Source organism: Sinocyclocheilus anshuiensis, unplaced genomic scaffold, assembly GCF_001515605.1.
Source record: "Sinocyclocheilus anshuiensis isolate Anshui unplaced genomic scaffold, SAMN03320099.WGS_v1.1 scaffold879, whole genome shotgun sequence".
Lineage (NCBI taxonomy): Eukaryota > Metazoa > Chordata > Actinopteri > Cypriniformes > Cyprinidae > Sinocyclocheilus > Sinocyclocheilus anshuiensis.
The window spans coordinates 121,166-144,881 of NW_015546063.1; the positions used below are offsets into that span (position 1 = coordinate 121,166).

Here is a 23,716-nt window from a genome sequence, read left to right on the forward strand (position 1 = left end):
TCCTACATTATGCTTATTTTGGTTGTAGATGATGATTTTATTTTTGTTTTTTAGCTAAATAAATAGGCAAAATAAACATTTATTTTATCTAAATAAGTAACAAACTAAAATGCTTATTTTGAATTATTGTTTTATTTCATTGAGTGTGTAAGAAAAATATATTTTTTAAATAAGAGACTTTCTCTCTCAGGTGCTGGAGTAGGAGAGGTCGAGGTGGTCATTATGGACCCCAGTGGAAAGAAGGGCACTGTTGAGTGCAGTGTTGAGGATAAGGGCAACAGCAGCTACCGATGCACCTACAAGCCCACTCAGGAGGGCCAGCACAACATCTATATCACCTTCGCTGGGGGGCAGATCTCCAAGAGCCCTTACACTGTCCATGTGGGAGAGGGTAAGAGCCAGAGAAGGGCTGAGCATGAATGCATTCAGTGTGTAAGACAGGAAAGGGAAGTAGGTGAAAGGGATATACACACGGGATTCATTTTAATGAGGCATGGAAAGGCCATTACCACTGAATAGTATGTATAAAACTTCTTCAGATAAAAGTTTAGGTTTCTGTTATCTGTCCTTGCTAAATGCTCTTTTGTCTGCATTGTTTTTTCTTGCTGTCTTTTTCCTCTGTTTTTCTTCACTGGCAATTGTGTCTCTCCTTTTGAAGGACGGGTATCGTCTGCATCCACTGGTATCTCTCCTTTTCTCTTTGGATCGGCTTCCTTTTGGCTTTTGGTATCATTTCCTGTTTCCTTGGATATGTCTTGGGTACTTGACCTGCTGCTTTTCTGTCAATGTCCTGTTATTTTCAGTTGTCCCTCACTTTAGGCTGCAAACCCTTTACATTAATAAAGTGCCAATGAAATTACATGACATCATTTTAGACCACTGATTATACTGACCAGAAAATGTTTAACTGCCCATATAAGTGCTAATAGATGTTAGTTTCTTAGGAGACATGTTTAGACATTGTTATCCGTGGCGTTGTAAGCCAAGCAAAATTCCTGTGACTCTGTAACGTGTGGCACAGTAGACAAATGGAACATTAAAAATAGCGTTTTATTATCAGACAGTTTTTCCACCAGTATTATTCAGCACTGTATAGTCATTCTTACCACTTCCTCTTGTAAGGCAGTTTGGATCAAGACAAAGAAAGATAAAAATGTACACCATGAGCAGAGCTTAATATCTCTCCCCCAATATGCTCAGTGTTTTCCTGCCTGCTTTTTTTGAAGAACAGAGTTGAAATACAACTTTATTTTTTTAAATAATAGAAATCATACATTTCAACTTGTCCCTCAGTTTGTAAATACAAGACACATTTACAGTAATGCAGTGTACAATGGAAATCTGTGTGGCAATACATTACATTGAAATAATGCTAAACATAAATATAATTTTGAAAATATGCTCTTGACATTATACATGTTAACATGAGACTATTTTGTTAACTAGCACCTACACACCTCTTCACAGACAGGTTAACAGCCTTTATGTGGTCATGACAGGATTGAAACGTGCTAACTAATAACTTATGCAAGGATAAAGTTTGGAAGCCCTTTTCTGCCTCAGCCTAAAAATCATACATAGAAAATTGTGACAGTATTTCTCAATTGTGACTTCAAATTTCACAGTTGTGACTTTATATCTCACAGTGCCTTTTATTATTTTATTTTGTATTTATATATTCATTTTATTTACTAATTGGCATGTTGCTTTTTCTGTTGAATACTTTCTTTTTGTAAATGTAAGGGCACACAGTTAACTGCAAATTTGTACTAACTTGGTTGTCTGTTCTCACCAGCCTGTAATCCAAGCCTGTGTAGAGCCAAGGGCCGTGGTCTGCAGCCTAAAGGCTTGAGGATCAAGGAGACCGCAGAGTTTAAGGTTTACACCAAGGGAGCTGGCACTGGAGACCTGAAAGTCACCATCAAAGGGCCCAGTGAGTGGATGCCATACTTATATTCACGTTCACAGTGCCAGAGCCCTCTGTATTAAAGTGCCCAATTATGCCATTTTTAAGGTTCCTAATATTGTTTTGGGAGTCTCCTACAATAGGTTTGCATGCATGCAAGATCAAACAACCCTTTCGTTTCCTCAAAGTATGCATTTAATCACCTCATTTTCCAACGATTCTCAAACGATTTGTTCGAAGCAGTTCTAAGATTGTCTCTCTAAACCCCTCCTTCCCATGAGTGTACTCTGCTCTGATTGGTCAGATGGCCCAGTCTGTTATGCTTGGTCTACCGTGTACAGTGCGTGTCAGAAATGATGCACCTATTGCCATAGTTCCATATTTTGAACACTCGATAGAATATATAAACATCTATTATTAATCATACTTACAGGATGTGATTTACTAGAGCCAGCTGGTCCAGATAAACAGGGTACTGAGCCATCTTTCAAGAGTTAGCGTTGTGTGAATCCCATGTTGAACTCCCCGAGATTAGAGAAGCAGTCGTCAGTAAAATGACTTGTTTGTGGGCGGGGTCAAGTTGTTCACAGCCAGCCAATGTAGAATATATGTGGGAATTATGCAAATGTGTTACCCCGTGATGTGTAGCCATCACAGAAGTGGGATTCGAATTACTGACAACTCGTTTAGGCTCTTCTGAGTCTATTCTTTCTTTTGGGAGACAATAACTTTATTTATCGTGCACTTTCGGCTTTACAACTTTGCAGATCATTTGCATTCACATACAGCTACATTACACACTGCATGCAAGGCAATATTTAAAATGGCATAATAGGGGCGCTTTAACTTATGCTACAGTACAGATGTTTTATGAACTAGTTAACCAAAAGCTAAATGTATTATGCAGAGGGTCTTGAGGAGCCCTGTAAGAAGAAGGATCTGGGAGATGGCGTGTACAGCTTTGAGTATTACCCCACCACACCTGGGAATTACATCATCACGATCACATGGGGTGGACAACACATTCCACGCAGGTAAAATCACAGTTAATAATTGAATCAATTCCTAATAGAGTAGTGATTAGATTTGTTAAATGTCCATTGCTTATTCCTGTTTCCAGTCCGTTTGAGGTGAAGATGGAATCTGAAGCAGGACCGCAGCAGGTCAGGGCATGGGGTCCAGGACTAGAGAGTGGTGTGGTAGGCAAGTCGGCTGACTTTGTGGTGGAAGCCGTCGGGGATGACGTGGGCACTTTGGGTATGTTTCACTAGCTCTGACTTTTCATTGGTCTGTTTGAACAGCTTACATGTGTATTTCTTAAATCCAAAACGAATTTGTGAATTATCCATTCAGGTTTCTCTGTGGAGGGCCCATCCCCGGCTAAGATCGAATGTGACGATAAGGGAGATGGCTCCTGTGATGTGAGGTACTGGCCCACAGAACCAGGTGAATATGCAGTTCATGTGCTCTGTAAGAACGAGGACATCCAGCTCAGCCCTTTCATGGCTGAAATCGTGCCTGCGCCAGGAAAAGACTTTTACCCTGACAAGGTAATTGATCTGGTGATGTGAAAAATGATTCCTAACATGAGCTTTTGATTGTCCATATTTTAAATGAGTCTTAGTAATTCTTATGGCGAGTTTCATTTGTAATTCAGGTAAAGGCTTATGGTCCAGGTCTGCAGAGCTCTGGCCTTTCAGTCGGCAAACCACAAGAGTTCACTGTGGATGCCAAACTAGGTGGCAAAGCTCCTCTAAAGATTCAAGCTCGGGTGTGAATCCTGCTTTATGGCTCATGACTGATCTTTGTTTCACTAAATCAAAGCGCTAACAAGCTTTTTCCCTCTCAGGACCGTGATGGAAACCCAGTGGATGTGCAGGTGAAGGACAATGGTAATGGAACATACAGTTGCAGCTACACCCCTCGCAAACCACTCAAACACACTGTGATGGTGTCCTGGGGTGGAGTCAACATCCCAGAGAGCCCATTCAGGGTGGGTAGTCATTCAGATATGGTTAACATCCTTAAAATTACTAACAAGAAGTGTCTTAATGTGTTTGTACTGCTTTTTTTGTGTAGATGAACATTGGGGCTGGTTGCCATCCCAATAAGGTGAAAGTATCAGGACCTGGAGTGGCCAAGACTGGCCTGAAGGCATTTGAACCAACGTACTTCACCGTGGATTGCTCTGAGGCAGGACAGGGTAAGAACTTTAACTCTAAAGAACTAGATGTAAACTAATATTTTCATGTCATAGGCAAATAAGCTTAATAGTGTTGTTTTTGTCCTGTCTTTCTAGGTGACATCAGCATAGGCATCAAATGCTCTCCAGGTATTGTGGGACCTGCTGAAGCTGACATCGATTTTGACATCATCAGAAATGACAATGACACATTCACTGTCAAATACACCCCCCCTGGAGCGGGCAGCTACACAATCATGGTGCTGTTTGCTGATCAGGTAAGAAGACGCATAAGTGTATGTGGTAAATGGTCTAGTGAGGTTTCTTTTATTCAAACTTGTATCATTTTCTAGACCATTCCCATGACGCCCATCAGAATCAAGGTTGATCCGTCTCATGATGCCAGCAAGGTTAAAGCAGAGGGCCCTGGACTCAGTCGTACTGGTGAGATAAAGTATTTAATAAAATAAAAAAATATTTAAACGGGACATAACATACACAGTTTCTGGCAATCTCATGTTAATCTTGAGTACCTATAGAGCAGTATTGCATCCTTCATATCTCCGAAGAGTCTTTAGTTTCATCAGATTTATAAAAGGATACAGCTTTACGCTTCTCTCCGAAAACAGCTGAGATCCTGGAGGTGTGTCATGGGCGGAGCTAAACAGTCGCGAGCATGTTCGTGTTTACATTTATATGCACTTATGTGCCGATTGCCAACAAAACACATAAATTTGATGCAGGTTTACTCACCGCCTGAGGTTCTGACTCTTGTATCGCTGGGACCGCTCCATCCTTCAGTATCAAACAATGTGCAAATCCAGCGACGAACTGGGCCTTGTTCATAAAACATTTGTCACTGAAATTATGGGAACAATCAAACACATGAGTGCAACTCCGTTGCTGCCCCGGAAAAACAAACTACATCCACCGTTCCCTTAATGCTGGGTTCTTTGGGAAGCTGAACAAGGTTATCTTTCCCTCAAATCAAAAAACACATTCTTCTCGAGCAAGTCCTGTGCAGCGCTGCTGATGACTCATGTAACCTGAATGAAGCACGTTGATGGGCTGCTCTTGTTTTCGCTCTGGTTGCTGTGCATGTGCTCTTTTGGGAGAAGGGCCCATACAAGGAATTCCACTCTTCATGACGTCATGAAGGGCCATATTCCAAAAAAAAAACCATTCTGAAACTTATTTGAACCTGGAAGGAATGTATTTGGCACAGAAATACATCCAACTCGTTTTTGAAACTGACCATGTTTAGCATGAGAATCCAACTCCTAAACAGTGTAAATAACTCTGAATGCATGAAATAGCATTAGACCCCCCTTTAATAATAAGTAAAGTAAGTTATTTAGTATGACTTCCTGCATTGTTAAATGTTTAGTTTTTTCCCCTTTAGTTTTGTTTTTAGTTTAAAGGAGAATCTCTAATGGAAAAAAAATGCTGTTATTTCTCCAAGGTGTGGAGCTGAACAAACCCACTCACTTCACTGTGAACACCAAGGCCGCAGGCAAAGCTAGACTTGATGCTCAGTTCACTGGACCCACCAAGGGAGAGGCGGTCCGTGACTTCGACATCATCAACAATCATGACGGCACCCACACTGTTAAATACACCCCTGTTCAACAGGTGAGAACACATTTGCTATTTCAGTCTCAATGACTGGTAGTGCTTGGCTTTGGAAAGAATACTGCAATGTTTGAATATTGTATCTTTGGTTTTCTAAATGTTATTTAGCCATTGAGTACTGGTGCAATTTAAGTGCTCATTTTCTTCTGTAGGGCAATATGGGTTTGAATGTCACCTATGGTGGTGATCCCATTCCCAAGAGCCCGTTTGCCTTAGCTGTTGCCCCATCCCTGGACCTCAGTAAAGTTAAAGTGGCTGGTCTTGGCAATAGTAAGTAATCACATTCCTTGTCTAGCTTGTGACCAGTAAACCTGGGAGATTCAAATAAGAGTTTTGAGACTTGCTTGGACGTCTTTGACTGATTGTAACATTGAAACATCTGTGAGGCTGCTTTGAAACAATATTTATTGAGAAAAGCGTTATAAAAATAGCCTTTAATTGGATTGAATCACCTTTACCCATTTAAAAGTAAAATTATCTGCTCTTTCTTTTCTAGCAATGACTGTTGGAAAGGATCAGGAGATCACGGTCAAGTCCAAAGGAGCAGGTGGTCAGGGCAAGGTTGGCGCCAAGGTCACAGGTCCATCTGGCAAATCGGTGCCTTGTAAAGTTGAACCAGGCCTGAGCCCAGAAAACAGTCAGGTCCGTTTTATCCCCAGAGATAAGGGACCCTATGAGGTTGAACTGACATATGATGGTGCCCCCATCCCCGGCAGTCCATTCCCCGTGGAAGCCATTGCACCTACTGACCCATCTAAGGTGAGGCAGTTTGGGAATGGTGCTCAACCTAGGAATTAAATATTGCAGTTTTAACAAGACGACAAAAAGGCATCAGGACAAGCTCTTTGTGGGGTGTTTATTCTATAAACTGTAATTTGCTTCATGTTGCACGACTTCTCAGCGAGTGGTTTTGGCGTCTTGGCCCCATATTGGCTTAGGCAGTAGAACAAATATACTCTTTCATTCATATCCCAACGTCTCTTCTCATGTGTAGGTGCGATGTTCTGGGCCAGGTCTGGAGCGAGCTAAGGTTGGCGAGCCAGGACAGTTTGTGGTTGATTGCACTAATGCTGGTCCTGCTGAGCTGACTATCGAGATCATCTCAGACAATGGCACCGAGGCTGAGGTCCATATTCAGGACAATGGGGATGGAACATACACCATTACCTATATCCCTCTGTACCCTGGCACTTATACCCTCACCATCCGCTACGGTGATCAGGATGTGCCAAACTTCCCAGCCCGACTCGACGTGGAGCCTGCTGTGGAAACCAGTGGAGTGAAAGTGTTCGGACCTGGAGTGGAAGGCAAAGGTAGTGTGGTGTTCTCGGGTTAATCTGGCAGGTGCTTCTCGTCTTTGCTCATTTAGTCACTTTGAATGTTTGCCTGTAGGTGTTTTCCGGGAGGCCACTACCGATTTCACTGTGGATGCTCGTGCTCTCACCAAAACAGGTGGCAATCATATCAAGACCTGTATCAATAACCCATCAGGCAACCGCACTGAAGCTCTGATCAGAGACCTCGGAGATGGCACCTACCAAGTGGAGTACACGCCTTATGAGGAGGGTGAGTTTCAGTCTAGGGTATTTCATTGTTCATGCTTATTTCTCCTATTTTTACATTTAGATTATCTTTGTCATCTAATGCTTATCTAACAGTTTATCTTTAAAAACACAAATTTAATAACACTGTTAAGTGTCATCTTTAACAAAGCTCAAAATGAATAACCATTTTTCAGGCTTCAAATTGATTCACTTGTAGTTTTTAAAATAATTGATTTTTGTGTTTAGACAAAATAGTATAGAATTGTATCGGATAGTTGTTATTGGCTGTAATATAAAACATCTTGGCATTATGGTAGTGAGTTTTACAAGGGTATGCACCACTTTTGAAAAATGTAAAATTGTGGTATTACTGTAATATTATAAATTGTTAATTTATGTTAATAGGCACACACAGTGTTGAGGTTATATATGATAACACCCCAATTCCCAAGAGCCCATTCCGTGTGCCTGTGACTGAGGGTTGTGACCCAGCACGTGTGCGTGTACATGGTCCAGGACTTCAGTCTGGCATCACCAACAAACCCAACAAGTTTACAGTGGAGACCCGGTGGGTAGATTCAGCACTCAGCTTTTCGTTTTAATCTTGAGCTGCTGTTTTCTCGATCAAATCAGTCACTGCATCAGTAGGTCTGGTTGTAAGGTTCTCTGCCTCACTCCATGTCTGTCTTTTGAGCAGTGGGGCCGGCACAGGTGGACTGGGGCTGGCTATGGAAGGACCTTCTGAGGCCAAAATGTCCTGCACTGATAACAAAGATGGCAGCTGTTCTGTTGAATACATCCCATATGAGCCAGGCACATACAACCTCAATGTCACCTATGGAGGCCAGCCAATCACTGGTCAGCATTTTTGCATCATGTACTAATACTTATTTATTTGTTTTTTTTTTTGTATTTATTTTTGCATTTATATCTTATTTTTTTTTCTTATTTTTTTATTTGTAATTTTTTTATTTTGTATATTTCTTAACAAATTTTTCTTGATTTTATTTATTTATTTCTTGTTTTCAAATCCTTTTTTCCCCTCCACAGGGAGCCCTTTCTCTGTACCTGTCCACGATACTGTTGACGCAACTAAAGTGAAATGCCAGGGTCAGGGACTTGGAAACAACGTGCGTGCCAATATCCCACAGGTCTTTTCCGTGGATACAAGCAAGGCTGGAGTGGCTCCCTTGCAGGTCAGAGTGCAGGGACCCAAAGGTGAGACCGTGATTCAATAATCATCTTGTTTATTTGGCGCTTTTTCTTTCCCCCTCCATTGATTAAGAGGACTGTTTATGTTGTGTAGGTGTCGTGGAGCCTGTTGAGGTGGTGGATAATGGTGACCGGACTCACACAGTCAGCTATGTACCCACCAGAGAAGGACCGTATTCTATTAATGTCCTGTATGCGGATGAGGAGATCCCACACAGGTAAGCTCCAGGCTCAGATCAATGACCACCACCCTGTTAATCAAAATGAGTTGTAACAAAAAATGTTTAGTGCTTTAAAGTGATGTCAGATGTACCAGTCCTTTGGAACTCTGTGTTTTAAAGTGCCCCTATTATGGGAAATGAAAGGTTCATATTTTGGTTTTGGGAGTCCCCAATAACAGGTTGACATGCATGCAAGGTCAAAAAACATTTTAATTGTCTTATAATATGCATTTATTTTTACCTTACTTGCTCAACGACTCCCAAACGATTCGCTCAACGATTCATTTTTCCAAACCCCTCCTTTGCGTGACGCTAATCTGCGGTGATTGGTCCGATTAGTCTCATTTTCATTTCATCATGAGCCTGTAATGCCTGATAAAGCAGCGTTTGTGAGCGCAGTGCTGCTTTGTGTAAAGCGTTACCGGGGAAACCGCTATTTTTACCACTCCAAAAGCTGCATCTAGTGGCAAAGAATGAATTTGCATTTTCATTCAGACCAATGGGAAAAGACCAACAAGTGGGTGGGGCAATATGCTAATGTTTCATGTTGACCTCAACATGAAACGGCTGGGACTTTAAAACTTTGCAGGATGTTTTCATTCACTTCACATTGTTACACACTGCATGAAAGGTAATTTTCAAAAATCCATAATTAAAATTATTAAAGGGGTCATGAACTGGCTTTTTTTATTATTTTATACTGTTGTCTGAAGTCCACTTATCATGTTCATGTGGTTTTTACATTCAAAAACATCAAAGTCAATAAGTAATAGACTATTTTCTACCCTGGTTTCGAGGCCGGCTCAAGAGACGCTCCGTTTTTATGGGCATGCCACATTGAAGACTTGGAAGTAAACGCCCACTGCTATGATTGGATAACAGTTTTGCATAGTAAACATAGTAAACTAACTTTCTGTCTGTCTGTTTGACAAGCTACGTCCTTCATAGTTGGAGCTTTCTGTGACTTTGGTTAGACACGTACACATAATCAGGACATATCAAGTGATCTCTAATAAAGCAAATATTTTTTACTCACAAAAGTGTGCTGCGCCATTCCTGTCAGATCCAATATAGACGGCACAGCATTGCTTTTTAATCTCAGTCTCTCTGCAAATCCAGTGTCGACCTGTGTCTTGTTTACAAAGGAATCCGCAGTGAAATGAAGCGAACAAATGCTCAATGCTTTACTCACGTGAGCTGAAACTTCATTAAAAAAGTTTAACCACGCATTCCTATTATTTGAATCTGAAGGAAGGTTATGCAGCGACTGTGTCCTTCCACAACCAGGCACTGCACAATATTTTGCAATCTTTAACGGCATGTTTATTGCTTGGTTGTTCGATCCGGATTAGCGCCACTAACCTTATTTCCCTACTATGTCATGTGCGAATCAGTGGGCGGGGCTACATAATTGGACGTTGATATTCTTCTGTGGAGGCGGTGTTTAACCTATCTATTACAGGCACATTCCAGGATCTGGCGTTCGTTGGGCCTGGTGTCAATAAAAGCTTTTATTTCAGTAACAAGAACGTTTTCAGTTCTGAAACTTGCAGGATATTCTTTTAGTACGATGACCTCTTATATCTCAAAAGCTCAAGTAAAAGTTGATTTCTCAATTCATGACCCTTTTAAATAATAATAAACAAAACTTTATCAGACAGTATTGATAGTGAGTACTTTCAATTAAGAACTATTTGAAGGATGTATTTTATAGTTAATATTTAACAGCATGAAGTAGTGTGTTCAGTAGAAGGTCAGTTTTTGCTGCAGTCTTGAAATTGCCATTAAAGTATTGTGAAATTTCGATGGTATTGGCATCGACTACTGGAGTTGGTATTATAGCAGGCCTGGTGCATTTTTAAACTCCCCTGGTCCCTGTCTTCCCTGCTGTTTATTTCCCCTCTCTCACACACTCTTCTCTCTCTCTTTATTCAGTCCTTATAAGCTGAAGGTTCTGCCCACTCATGATGCTAGTAAGGTCCGTGCCAGCGGCCCTGGTCTGAATACCACCGGTGTGCCTGCCAGTCTGCCTGTGGAGTTCACTATTGATGCCAAAGATGCAGGAGAGGGACTTTTGGCTGTCCAGATCACTGTGAGCTGATGCTTCTCTTTACAGATATAAAGTTGCCATGGTGTCATTCAACCTTTTATGCATTGTTCTGTTCTTAATGCTTGTTTTAGGACCCTGAAGGGAAGCCAAAGAAGGCTAACATTCGTGATAATCAGGATGGGACGTATCTTGTGTCCTATGTGCCTGACATGACTGGCCGCTATACCATTCTCATCAAATATGGTGGTGATGAGATCCCATACTCTCCATATCGTATCAGAGCCCTGCCAACGGGAGACGCCAGCAAATGCACAGTCACAGGTATGTAATGCTCTGGTCGTATCAGTCAAAATAAATGACCATTCTGTACATTACTGATTGCTACCCATTGCAGGCCCCTTTCCATTCATTTCAAACTTAACTATTGAGCTCTAAATACAGAGAGTAATATAATAATATAGTAGGACAGCATGTTGTTGAAATTAAAACGATATATAATCTGAATTGCTTAATGTGATAATCAAATATTACTTAATCTTTATTACATTAAACATGAAATACAGCTGAAACTCTGTATCCTGAGCTGCACATGGTGCCATGCTTCACTTTGAAACTGGCAGTGCATAATTTGCAAACAGCCAAAATATAAGCATGACTGTTTTACACATAAAAATAAAAAATATTAGAATGTAAATACTAGCATTGTGATTTTACTGTTGTACTTTATTAATCAATCAATCAATCAATCATTTATTTCTATAGCACATTTAAAAACAACACAAGTTGTATCTTAAATTTTTATTTCACAGTGCAGTAGTATTGCAATATTTATGTAATATTTTAATAAAACAATGACAATTGTGTTTATTTTGCAGTCATATTGAATGTCAAAAATGTAAAATAAAATAGAATTTGGCTATGAAAACAACCAAAATTTTCAAGTTTTTCTGAATCGTTCAACCCTTTCAAGTATGGTTCACACATCAAAAAAGTTTTAGATTTTAAAAATAGAACTATTCATATCATCTGGTGAAAATTCCTGTATTTCTTACATTGTTTTCTTATCACAATATATGTATAGCAAAAAAGGCTAAATATTGCAGTATCAGTTTTTCAAAATACTTTATTTTTCTGCGAAATAAGCCAAACTGCTTGATGTCCATATTATAGAAAGGAGAGGGTCAATGCGCCTCTTTATTTACCCATTTCTGGTGTTTTAAGATGGTCTGCCAGTGTGCACACTGAGTGGAGGGATCAAAATAAATTCTGTGGTTTGGGAGCCACTGGAAAATGAATGTTTTGATGAATCTCCAGTGTTCTTTGAACCATTTTTCCATTTAAAGGGGTCATATGATGCTGCTAAAAAGAACATTATAGATCTTCTTTATGCACCAAGAGCTTGTAACACTCCAAAGAGAAAGGAACAAATGAAATCGCATCATATGACCCCTTTAATCTAAACCTCAGTGTTCAAGCTGGTTGTCACAAGGGAACAGATTTGTATCTTTTTGTGTAAAGTTTGTTCTGTGTACTGCTCCCATCTTCATCCCCCACCCAGAAACACACCTCCTGTTGTGCAGCGCTGCTCACATTCCCATCACTTCGTTCCTCACTTCTGTTTTATCTCTTGCACACATTTTGTTGTATTTTGCCCTGATTGTTACTTTTTCACTTTTTCTCGCTCTGCTTCACGGTCTCTCAGTCTCAATTGGAGGTCACGGTTTGGGTAAGCGCTTTGAATAATGCTCTAGTCTTGTTATTTGGTACTGCATGCACAATTGCACGGTGTCCGATACTAAAGGCCTTATAATTTGCCATCCTATCCACTACTATAGCTAAGATGTAATTCATACTGTATGTAGATAATCTTGCGTTTCCTGCCATTTCAAAATGACTCAAGTACAACAGCAAAGTAGTTGTTGACTGCAGGTGACTAATGACTAACTTAACAGGTCTTTAATATGCCTGTATGGTGGAATGTACATGCACTGATATCATTTAATTATTATTGTATTATATATTTTTTTTTTCTCAGCTTTCGTATATTTCTTTTGTATTAGTGATCGCATTATTAAAGGGATAACTCTGGAAATTGAGGTAGCAGACAAAAAGGATAGTGGATCTATCATTTTGAAGTCACTGAGGAGGAACAGATGCCTAGATCAGTGCTTTCTCAACCTTTTTGACCCAGAGTCCCCCACCCCATAAAGGCTAAGATACTTTTGGTATTTTTAATGTAATGATGACAACAGCTGTTTATTTTCAAGATTTATATTAAAACAAACTGGGAGTTCTAATATATTGAATTAACCACCATTCATTTTTTATTTTTTTTTTTTTTTGAGAGAGAGAATCAGGAATTAATGTGTTCAATTAAAACTGTGCTTTAACACATTATTTTTGTTGTAGTATTTGAATTTAGGTTAAGGTTTGATTTTAATATGATAAATTATTTATCAAAGTCTTCCTGTGGTCTCCTTGGAAATTTGCTGAGGCCCTCTAGTAGGCCACGGCTCTCTGGTTGAGAATCATTGGTCTAGATGAGAAGCAGATCTTTTTAAATGATCGATCCTAAATCTCTAAAGCTGTTGCCTTGACGCTCCAGACATTTTGCATCTAGTGCATGGTGGAATGTAACTCTGGAGAGATGGGTACTAAACTACCTAATAACAAAACATCTGCCTGCACATTACCTGTTACTAAACCTTTCTCTGTATTCTGTAGGAGCTGGAGTTGGTCCAACTATTCAGATCGGAGAGAAGACTGTCATCACCGTGGACGCGAAGGCGGCTGGGAAGGGCAAGGTGACATGCACAGTGTGCACTCCGGATGGAGGCGAGGTGGATGTGGACGTAGTTGAAAATGAGGATGGAACGTTTGACATCTTCTACACCGCACCACAGCCTGGCAAATACATCATCTGTGTGCGCTTCGGTGGCGAGCACATCCCCAACAGCCCCTTCCAAGTCACGGTACATATATGCCACACAGATCCTGTGTTCATATGGAGCACTGTTTATTCATTTCAAATGTTGAACTCTCACAGGCAAGCCTTTCCAGCGGGATAGTGTGTTAAATATACCCTGTGAACCTTTAGTGCAAAACCGTCATTACAATGTGAATGAATTCGTAGCTTATTCTTGCAGTTACACTGTGGTAAGCATCAACATGCAATTTAAAGGATTAGTTCATCCTCATGTTGTTCCAAAACCATATGATTTTCTTTCCTCTAGTCTAGGGTAGCGGTTCTCAACCTTTAGACTCAAAGGCCCCTCATTGTCCAACAACAAAAAAATTCAAAGCCCCCCCATTATTGCCATAGATATTTTCTCTGGTATTTCTGCTGTAATTATGACAGCGCTGCTTGTTTTTAAACTTTGTTCACAGAAACTGGGAGTGATAATATATTAAAATTTAAGACACATTTATTTTGTGATTTCTAAGATTCAAGATACTGTGTCTGTATGTTTCTTAAAAAATAGATTGTTGGCTTGAAAAAGTTTCTTTCAAACGTCTCAAAGTAAACTTCTAGCCTAAATGTTTTTAATTTTATGCAACATGTTTATAGCATGTTTTAATACTTCTACCATGTTTTAGCATATTAATGAGAGATTTTACATTTAAGTTTGAATGTTTAAATTATAATTTTTTGACAGTTGGAGTTTGAAGAGTCTTGGCTCATTTGAACAGTCCGTCAGTGTAGATCTATGAGATTTTTGAGAGATTTGATCGTCGATTTAAGGAAAACCATAAGTCTGATCAGATAGAAAAGATGCAGCATACAGTATGAAGTCAGAAAGTCCTCAATACTGTTGTGTTCACACAGTTTAGTTATTTACAGGAGTGATGACTGTATTCTGTAACCAATCTTACTACCATTTTTTTACATTTCTGCTTTCTTAAATATAATTAATCTTAAGTTTACAGTTGAATCACTGTGCTGAGGCAAATATCAGACATCATTTAGTGATATTTCAGCCAATTCCTAACACAAAAACAGTGGTTTTGGAAAAACATAAGGGTAAAAAATTACACCATTTTAATTTCGGGATGAGCTGTTGTTTGGAAAGAATCTAGATCTCTTAAAGCGGGTTCCTGGTTGAGCAGCTTTGAACCAGAGGTGGTTGTTATTGAAGGGATTTCATCTTTGATTCTGTTGCCCTGTCTCAGGCTTTGGAAGGTGACTCTCCTGACCAACTAATGCAGCAGACCCAGAACCTGCAGTACGCCTACGCGCCCAACATGGGCCAGCCATGGGTACTGACACACCCCTCTTTCCTCCCCGTCTCCATTTCCTGCTCTGCTACTGATGAGTCCTAAATCAGTCCTACGTCCTTCCCTTTTTCACCCTCCTGTTTTTCTCTTCCTCCAGGTTTAGGGTTTATTTCACCTCATTTCCAATGATTCTGCCTTCATGTGGACTCTTGAATATATTTTCTTTGAAACATAGAATGACAGCCATTTTGGAACGCAATAAATGTGGGGAATCTACATTTGAACAAAATGGCTGGTTGTTGCCGAGCTTATGCTGTGTGTTTGACACTGTCATTGTCTTTTGTGTGGGCATTTAGATGTTGTTTTTGTGTGTGGTACATCATCGTTGGTCACGTTGTCACTTGTCTGCTTGGCTTTTTCTCCACCCCCCTTCTCCAGATTGGTCAATCACTGACTGATCCTGCAATCTCTCATTAGAGTGTCATTCTCTCTCACAGTGTTGGTGGCTGCATCATCAGCCACGTCATCCTCATTTCCATTATCATTGTTTTGTTTTTGTTTTTAAGGGTACTGTTGTCGTCTGCTGTTTGTGCGCTTCATCTCCATTTTTGATATATATACAAAATGTTTGTTTTCTTGACATCAAAATCAATATACTCTACCGTTAAAAAGTTTGGGGTCACTAAGATTATTTTATTTTATTTTTATTTTTTTTACTTTCTATTCTATTCTGAAAAAAGTGCATCATGGTTCCACAAAACATTTAAGCAGCTTAAACATCTTTTAACATTGATAATATTAAGAAATGTTTCTTGATCACCAAATCAGCATATCAAAATGATTTTTGAAGGATCATGTGACACTGAAGACTGGAGCAATGGCTGCTGAAAATTCAGCTTTGATATCATGAGAATAAACTACATTTTACTGTGTCTTTGATCAATTAAATACAGCCTTGGTGAGCATATGAGACTTCTTTCAAAAACATTTTAAAATCTTATTAACCCCAAACTTTTAATAGTAGTATATGTGGACATCAGCCATAATTTTATATTATCAGGATGACAGTTGAATATTAGTCTTTGTCTGCCATTGATCATTTATCTTGAGTAGACTCATGACCTAGTAAATGAAACATACAGTGGGATAAAAAGTAATATTGAACAAACTAAGCAATTAGTAAATTCAGATTACTTGACGTAAACCTCAGAAACAAACATGTTAGTTTTAGATCTTGGGGTTCTGATGGCAGTCTTGAGTTCAGTGTCCACCTCATGGTTAGTTTTGATCTGTCTGATTCCCCTCTGCTTCCTCACAGGCTACAGACAGGCAGTTGGGCATGAACGGACTGGACGTAGCTGGACTGAGACCCTTCGACCTGGTCATTCCTTTCACCATCCAGAAAGGAGAAATTACAGGTATTCTACTCTACAAATCAATCAAATAGAAATGTCCTGATTTCTACAAGAAGATTCTTACGTGTACCCGATGCCTTAAAGGTGATGTAAGAATGCCTTCTGGAAAAGTGGCCAAGCCTGATATTACAGATAACAAGGACGGCACAGTCACAGTGAAATACGCCCCAACTGAGGCTGGTCTGCATGAGATGGACATCAAATACGATGGAATACACATCCCAGGTGAACGAGCCTGTGATTGGTCACTTGTTTCTTTTTCCAGCCATACTAACAAGTTTACAAGAGAATTAAATGCTTTACAAAATGTCTTGGTTTAATCAATATATTGGGCCTGGGAAAAAAAAATAAAAATAAATTGTTCAATTATGAATTCCTCCTCTTGCCTCTTAGGAAGTCCACTGCAGTTCTATGTGGATTATGTCAATAGTGGTCATGTGACTGCCTATGGTCCTGGTCTAATTCATGGCATGGTTAATAAGCCTGCAGTTTTCACCGTCAACACCAAGGATGCTGGAGAGGGTATAGATGTTCACATATTGACTAATTCAGCTTTTAATTAGTTGTTTCTTATTTTATTTATCCTATTTATGTGTTTTTATTATTTTATATATCCTATGTATTGTTTTTTCTTGATTGTTCTTATTTTATACATTTTATTTATCCTATTTATTTATTTTATTTATCTATTGCTTAAGTCATTAATTTATAGTAGTAAGTAATGCCGCTGGTTTTTAACAGACAACCTTAAATTCATTTGAATGGCCCAAAATGAAAAGCTGGTTACAATATTTGTCATGTGTTCATTAGGTGGTCTGTCTCTGGCCATTGAGGGTCCGTCAAAGGCAGACATCAGCTGCACTGATAATCAGGATGGTACCTGCACTGTGTCTTATCTCCCTGTTCTTCCTGGTGACTACAACATCATTGTCAAGTACAATGACAAGCACATTCCCGGCAGCCCTTTCATGGCCAAGATCACAGGTGCTTTAAGAGCTGCTATGATATTTAGATGGAAAACAAGTCCATTTATGTCCATTGTTTGAAGTGATGCCATCAACTGTTTTTCCACAGGCGATGACTCGATGCGCATGTCTCATCTGAAGGTGGGCTCAGCTGCTGACATCCCTCTAGACATTGGTGAGCTGGACCTCAGCCAGCTGACCGCGTCTCTTACCACCCCCTCTGGCCGGGAGGAGCCGTGTCTGCTCAAGATGCTCAGGAATGGGCATGTGGGTAAGTGTTACGATGGAAGTGACAGTATGTGAAATGAAATGTCACATTTCACAAGTGTGAAGTCTGCAGTTGTTCTAATCACATCTATTTCTGGTGTCTTCTCTCAAGGTATCTCCTTTGTGCCCAAGGAAATTGGAGAGCATCTTGTTAACATTAAGAAAAATGGACGTCATATTCCTAATAGCCCCATCTCAGTCATGATCAACCAATCAGAAATCGGTGATGCCAGCCGTGTGCGTGTAACTGGTCAAGGCCTGAGTGAAGCCCGTACCTTTGAGCCTGCAGAATTTGTCATTGACACCAGAGATGCAGGTAATTAACATGTTCAAAAGCAAAAATGTAATTTTTTATGTATTTATGTATTATTTTTATATTTTTTGTATTTATTTTATTTTATTTTTTAAATTGTTTGTATTTATTTTAAGGATATGGAGGACTCTGTTTGTCTATTGAGGGACCCAGTAAAGTAGATATCAACACTGAAGATCAGGAAGATGGCACCTGCAAAGTCACATATTGCCCCACAGAACCAGGAAATTACATAATTAACATCAGATTTGCAGACCAGCATGTTCCAGGTATTTATTAGCAGTGCTGTACTTTCCGAATGGCAGTTTTAGTTAGTCAATTTAATCATACATCAATAATTGACCGTTAAATTAATATCAATAACAATAACATCAATAACTTCACCCGTTATGCTTTTCCAACAGGAAGTGCTTTTACCGTCAAAGTGACAGGAGAGGGTCGGATGAAGGAGAGCATCACCCGCAGAAGAAGAGCTGCCTCTGTGGCCAATGTTGGCAGCCAGTGCGACCTCAGCCTGAAGATCCCCGGTAAGACCTGTGGGGAAAATATTAACATGATCATTATTAACAATCCCCTCCTTTAACGCACCTACATCTGTTGCCCTCTGTGCTTTTGATCCACAGAGATCAGCATCGCAGACATGACTGCTCAGGTGACCAGCCCATCTGGCAAAGTACACAAGGCAGAGATCATGGAGGGAGAAAACAACACATACTGCATTCGCTTCGTGCCCACAGAGATGGGTGTGCACACGGTCAGTGTGAAGTATCAAGGTCAACATGTCCCTGGATCCCCCTTCCAGTTCACTGTGGGTCCTCTTGGAGAGGGAGGCGCCCATAAGGTCCGTGCTGGAGGCCCAGGATTAGAGAGAGCAGAGGCAGGTGTACCAGGTATGAGATGGCATGAACAACTTGAACCCATTGGGACTTCTTTCACCTTCAAGCGAAAATCCACATTGTGTGGAAAACGGTTGAAAATACTGCATTTCACCTGCAAAAATTCCCAGAACAATGATAAATGTGACTGCACCTCAATGCTTAATGTTTTCCCTATGTGCAGCTGAGTTCAGCATTTGGACCCGTGAAGCAGGAGCTGGTGGTCTGTCCATTGCGGTCGAGGGACCCAGCAAGGCAGAGATTGCTTTTGAAGACCGCAAGGATGGTTCCAGCGGTGTCTCCTACATTGTCCAGGAGCCTGGTGAGGCTTTTGTTCTGGACTCTTCCTGTATATAACACATTTACACTTCAGGAAGTTTGTCATTCTTATGGAAAGTTATAAGTGTCTAAGCTGACTGGTCTCAATCCATTTCAGGTGACTATGAAGTATCCATCAGGTTCAATGATGAGCACATCCCTGACAGTCCATTTGTGGTGCCAGTGGCCTCGCCATCGGATGACGCCCGCCGTCTCACTGTTGCCAGTCTTCAGGTGAGGCTTCGAGAAAGACAGACATTTGTCCACCCAAAAAAAACTCCAAGTGAACCCTTGGCACAGCAGCTACGATGACTGTGAAAACATTACCTCACATTAAACAAATCAAACTTCGCTTCATGTCATGGTACTGCCACAAGTACAGGAAAGGAGAGGTACACCACATACTCTCACATACATACACACCTTCGGTAGCTGCATAATGGGTACATCTTTTACTTTTTTCATCTGTTGATAAATGAAGTAAAAGGTTGCATACACCAATCACAACAAAAAGGCCTCAGTTATCAGTTGCTGCTGTGTTCATGGGCTGTGCTGGGGTTTCTGGGATACTGAAGGACTGTTTGTATTTCTCGTGCCTTGTCCTAAAGGCTCCCAACAGCCCTACCGTCAGCATGGATGGAAATGATAGGCTAAAGGGTTAAAGAGGGCAAAAGAGGCTCATTTGTTTTTCTGTTCTGTGACTTTGAACTATTTCCTTTTGTGAATTGCTGGGGGTGGAGGGCTTTCATTTCTAGGTCTCTCAAAGCCTCTCTCTTTAATCCTGTTAGCCTGAAGGTAAGAGATGTAGAGAGTCATATTAGGCGAGGGTCTGTTGCATGTTTGTAGTGTCAGATTTTTATGCAGTTTTTGATCCTTGGTTGAGTGTGGCAGTGTCATGTTAATGCAGGAGTCTGGATTAAAGGTGAACCAGCCGGCCTCTTTTGCTGTGAGCCTAAATGGGGCGAAGGGAGTCATCGATGCCAAAGTTCACAGCCCATCTGGAGCGCTTGAGGAATGCTGTGTTACAGAGATCGATGAAGGTAATGATGGCTTGGTTTGACTGTTTTGCATTGTATGCTCGCACTTCAAAAAGCCCATTGAGGCATTTACATGTTTTTGGAAATGAAGCATCCAGGATACAGTTTAAAAGCTTCAAAAAGGACTTAAATGATATTACTTTGATTAGCTCAAGGCTACCAGTATTTGTAATTTATCTTCAACTGCTTTCCTCTTGCCGCCTTTCCTCACAGATAAGTATGCTGTGAGATTCATCCCCAGGGAGAATGGCCTGTACCTGATAGATGTGAAATTCAATGGTTCTCACATCCCTGGAAGCCCCTTCAAGATCCGTGTTGGTGAAACTGGCCAGGCTGGAGACCCAGGAATGGTGTCTGCTTATGGAGCTGGTCTGGAAGGAGGCACCACTGGTACAAAGAGCTTTAGATATCATGTATAGTGTGACCTTTTATAGTTGTCAGTGTGACAGTGCAACTGACCCTACACCACTACCTTCTCAGGATCTCCGTGTGAATTCATTGTGAACACCAGTTCAGCTGGCCCAGGTGCTTTGGCAGTGACCATCGATGGGCCTTCCAAGGTGAAGATGGACTGTCAGGAGGCGCCTGGAAACTACCTAATTTCTATCAAATATGGTGGACCATACCATATTGTTGGCAGCCCATTCAAAGTTAAAATTACAGGTAACAAAACAATGCTTAAGGTTCAGTTTTATAACAATAATAACAACTTATAACAATTACATACCATGATTTATCTTAGTGTTTTAATTTTTTTGTTTGTTTGTTTTTTTGCTTCATTTGTCAACTTAAAATTTTTATCATGGTATCTATTTGGTGGTGGGCAGAAAAGTTATTGTGCATAATTTCAAATGTGTCCTTTGCAGGCTCCCGATTGGTCAATAGCCACAGCATGCATGAGACTTCATCAGTACTGGTTGACCCTGTGACCCGCAGCGTGACGACCAGCCAGCAGGCAGCACCAGGCTGGGGCAGCTCTGATGCCAGCCGTGTAGTTGCCAAGGGTCTGGGGATCAACAAGGGCTTCATAGGACAGAAGAACACTTTCAGTGTGGACTGTAGTAAAGCAGGTACGGGCAAGAGATGGATGATTTTAAACAATTAGGCTAACTATTAAACATTCCTATCCATATCAAACATTCCTGTTCAATGCACATGTTTGACTCTGTATTTCCATCTGTCCACTCAGGGAGGAACATGCTCTTGGTTGGAGTGGATGGGCCCAAAGTGCCCTGTGAAGAGATCTTGGTGAAACACTTGGGTAACCGTCTCTATAATGTGTCCTACCAGCTGAAGGAGAAAGGAGAGTACATCCTGGTGGTGAAATGGGGCGATGAGCACATCCCCGGGAGCCCATATCACATCACTGTCTAACTGCCCTCCACCAAAACCTCCAACACCATCTGAGGCTCCTTCCAACATCAAATACATGAACACTGAAAACTCTCTTCTCCTCCTCCTTCTTCCTTTTTATGATCCTCTTATCCAGTATTTTCCTGCACCACTATTCAGCTTTCAAGTAAGAGGGGGATTTAAAAGAAGCACCTTGTCACTGTATGCCAGTCATTTTTGGATCTCGTTACATTTGCTGCATTCTGTAATCTTTTAAATCAGAGGGTCCTGGTGGCTTTTGCTCCGTGTTTGGTTTGTTACTGATCTTGTCCTTTACACAGAGTAGCTGCTAGTATGTTTTGCCTGGTTTAGGAGACTGCTGTTCCAGTCATAACTGTACAGAGTAACCATTGCTAGTAGCAGAAGAAATATAGATGTGATTCAGCCGCTTGTTTAACAAACTTGTTTTCATTTAACTTACCATTGGGTGAAGTGGCGCTTAACCATAGACTGTCACATAGACTGAATTAACACTGGTACCAAAGCTCTGCGGGTCTGACTTGAGTGTTTTGAATATTTTTCAATCTACAGAGCTGCATGTTACTTCCGTTTGACCATTAAGACATTTTTGAAAATGTTACTTAGGTGCCATTTAAAACCGGGATTGTGTGCTAAGTGATTTAGAAACCAAAGGGAAGTTTCATAGCAGAATAAAGATGATGACAATGTCATTTGGCTGAAAGTGTAACGAAAGGGAGATTTTTGATGCATACTGCTTGAGTTATTGTTGGTTATGTAAAACACTTGGAAATCGTAACGTTTGGCAAAATGTCACTTTGCGCTCACTTTGTCAGCTCTTTAGCCTTTTGTGCTCCAACGTCAATGTATAATCAGTATTCCAGAATTTAAAAAAAAATTGTCTTAAAAAAAAAAGTAAAGTTTTGATTTACAGTATTTTGATACACAATAAAGTTGTCTTAACTATTTTTCTGTCAATCAATGTGTAAATGTTTTCATTTTCTCCCCCCAGAAAATACCCCCCCCCCCAGTTTTGAAGTAAAACTGATTAATTTTGAGAACATCCTAGATTAAAGTCCTTAAAGTCACCATGAATTCAAAATTGGCAATTATTTTATGAAATATTTCAGTGTTTATTATAAATTAATTAGCTATGCACATCATTTTTTTTTTTATTCATGTGCTCTAGTAATCAAAAAATTCAATGACAATAATGCCAAAACCACTTCAAGTTCAAGAAGCCATTTCACTCAGATACAAGACACAATTGGGATGAAAAGAATACAGCTTCTGTTTCAGTCAATGTAAAAATAAACTAAATATACTACTAAAAGACACCTACCATTAGATAAAATGGCTTGATGAACACTGGCACAAAAAGTAAAACTACTGCTACTGTATGTGCTTAGTTACTGATTCATCAAATCAGTTCTGGCTGCTGAAGAAATCTTTTGAGTAACTCTAAATCAGGTTGACAGCCTGTGATCAAGACACTCAAGATACTGTACATAAGCAGCTGTACTCTGTCCATATAAGGTATGACAAGTCCAGTTTCATGACTGGTTTCCAGGGCCCTGGATCTGTTTATTACTTCAGGCCCCTGCTCGTGAGGCCCCTGTTGAGGAAAGTTTTGACCATCTTGTGACGGCCTTTATGTTTACTTTTATTTGAATAAATATGGTGATTTGACTGCCTTTTTTATCCACATCACAAGAGATTTACACAGGTATCACTGCTCAGGCGATTTAGTATAAAAGGAAAGCTGCCCTTCAGAGAAGATTAACAGTGAATCATGTTATCGCCGTCTGTCCACGGCAACGCAAAAACAAATACAAACAGTTTGGTTTTTTTTCCTCCTATCGTCAAAACGTCCAAGTCCTCGATTAGTTGTAATGTGTGCATAAGATCAGCATAACAAGTGCACTGCATGTCGGGACGGTTCACCCAGAAATGATGGTTCTGTCATCACCATTTCTAATCACACTCATGTCGCCAGTATTTCTCTTTTTTCCGTGAAACACAGAGCAAATGTCGACTAATGTTTCACTTTTTTCATGAAATTGCAATGAATGGACTGAGGAGTTCAAGCTTCAAAAAGGACCCAATGGCACATATGCACTATATTTCAAGTAATCTGAAGTCATATGATCATTTGTGTGAGGAACAGACTGAAATTTAATTAATTATTCACAGAAAATCTTGACACCAATCTAA

The 23,716-nt window shown here is 40.2% G+C and overlaps 1 protein-coding gene across 2 annotated transcripts in view; it reads left to right on the plus strand.

The window, feature by feature from the left end:
* Positions 1-22,480, plus strand: part of LOC107699576 (filamin-A-like) — a 43,632-nt gene extending 21,152 nt beyond the window's left edge. The window contains exons 8-47 of one of the 2 annotated variants that reach the window (XM_016500879.1): positions 191-391; positions 1,796-1,933; positions 2,814-2,940; positions 3,027-3,163; positions 3,260-3,456; positions 3,564-3,677; positions 3,756-3,899; positions 3,986-4,109; positions 4,206-4,366; positions 4,442-4,532; positions 5,551-5,720; positions 5,873-5,990; positions 6,217-6,479; positions 6,715-7,033; positions 7,113-7,286; positions 7,670-7,832; positions 7,962-8,122; positions 8,315-8,482; positions 8,571-8,694; positions 10,633-10,789; positions 10,879-11,068; positions 12,450-12,473; positions 13,472-13,719; positions 14,918-15,004; positions 16,281-16,380; positions 16,462-16,602; positions 16,771-16,899; positions 17,188-17,361; positions 17,452-17,613; positions 17,722-17,925; positions 18,039-18,191; positions 18,327-18,449; positions 18,546-18,812; positions 18,982-19,119; positions 19,234-19,349; positions 20,023-20,155; positions 20,366-20,542; positions 20,633-20,815; positions 21,019-21,222; positions 21,342-22,480. In XM_016500879.1, the coding sequence (XP_016356365.1) occupies positions 191-391; positions 1,796-1,933; positions 2,814-2,940; positions 3,027-3,163; positions 3,260-3,456; positions 3,564-3,677; positions 3,756-3,899; positions 3,986-4,109; positions 4,206-4,366; positions 4,442-4,532; positions 5,551-5,720; positions 5,873-5,990; positions 6,217-6,479; positions 6,715-7,033; positions 7,113-7,286; positions 7,670-7,832; positions 7,962-8,122; positions 8,315-8,482; positions 8,571-8,694; positions 10,633-10,789; positions 10,879-11,068; positions 12,450-12,473; positions 13,472-13,719; positions 14,918-15,004; positions 16,281-16,380; positions 16,462-16,602; positions 16,771-16,899; positions 17,188-17,361; positions 17,452-17,613; positions 17,722-17,925; positions 18,039-18,191; positions 18,327-18,449; positions 18,546-18,812; positions 18,982-19,119; positions 19,234-19,349; positions 20,023-20,155; positions 20,366-20,542; positions 20,633-20,815; positions 21,019-21,222; positions 21,342-21,526 (6,389 nt within the window). In that variant the 3' untranslated portion in view covers positions 21,527-22,480. The remainder of the gene's footprint in view (positions 1-190; positions 392-1,795; positions 1,934-2,813; positions 2,941-3,026; positions 3,164-3,259; positions 3,457-3,563; positions 3,678-3,755; positions 3,900-3,985; positions 4,110-4,205; positions 4,367-4,441; positions 4,533-5,550; positions 5,721-5,872; positions 5,991-6,216; positions 6,480-6,714; positions 7,034-7,112; positions 7,287-7,669; positions 7,833-7,961; positions 8,123-8,314; positions 8,483-8,570; positions 8,695-10,632; positions 10,790-10,878; positions 11,069-12,449; positions 12,474-13,471; positions 13,720-14,917; positions 15,005-16,280; positions 16,381-16,461; positions 16,603-16,770; positions 16,900-17,187; positions 17,362-17,451; positions 17,614-17,721; positions 17,926-18,038; positions 18,192-18,326; positions 18,450-18,545; positions 18,813-18,981; positions 19,120-19,233; positions 19,350-20,022; positions 20,156-20,365; positions 20,543-20,632; positions 20,816-21,018; positions 21,223-21,341) is intronic. The other variant, XM_016500880.1, reaches the window with a different exon arrangement.
* The last annotated feature ends 1,236 nt before the right edge of the window (positions 22,481-23,716 follow it).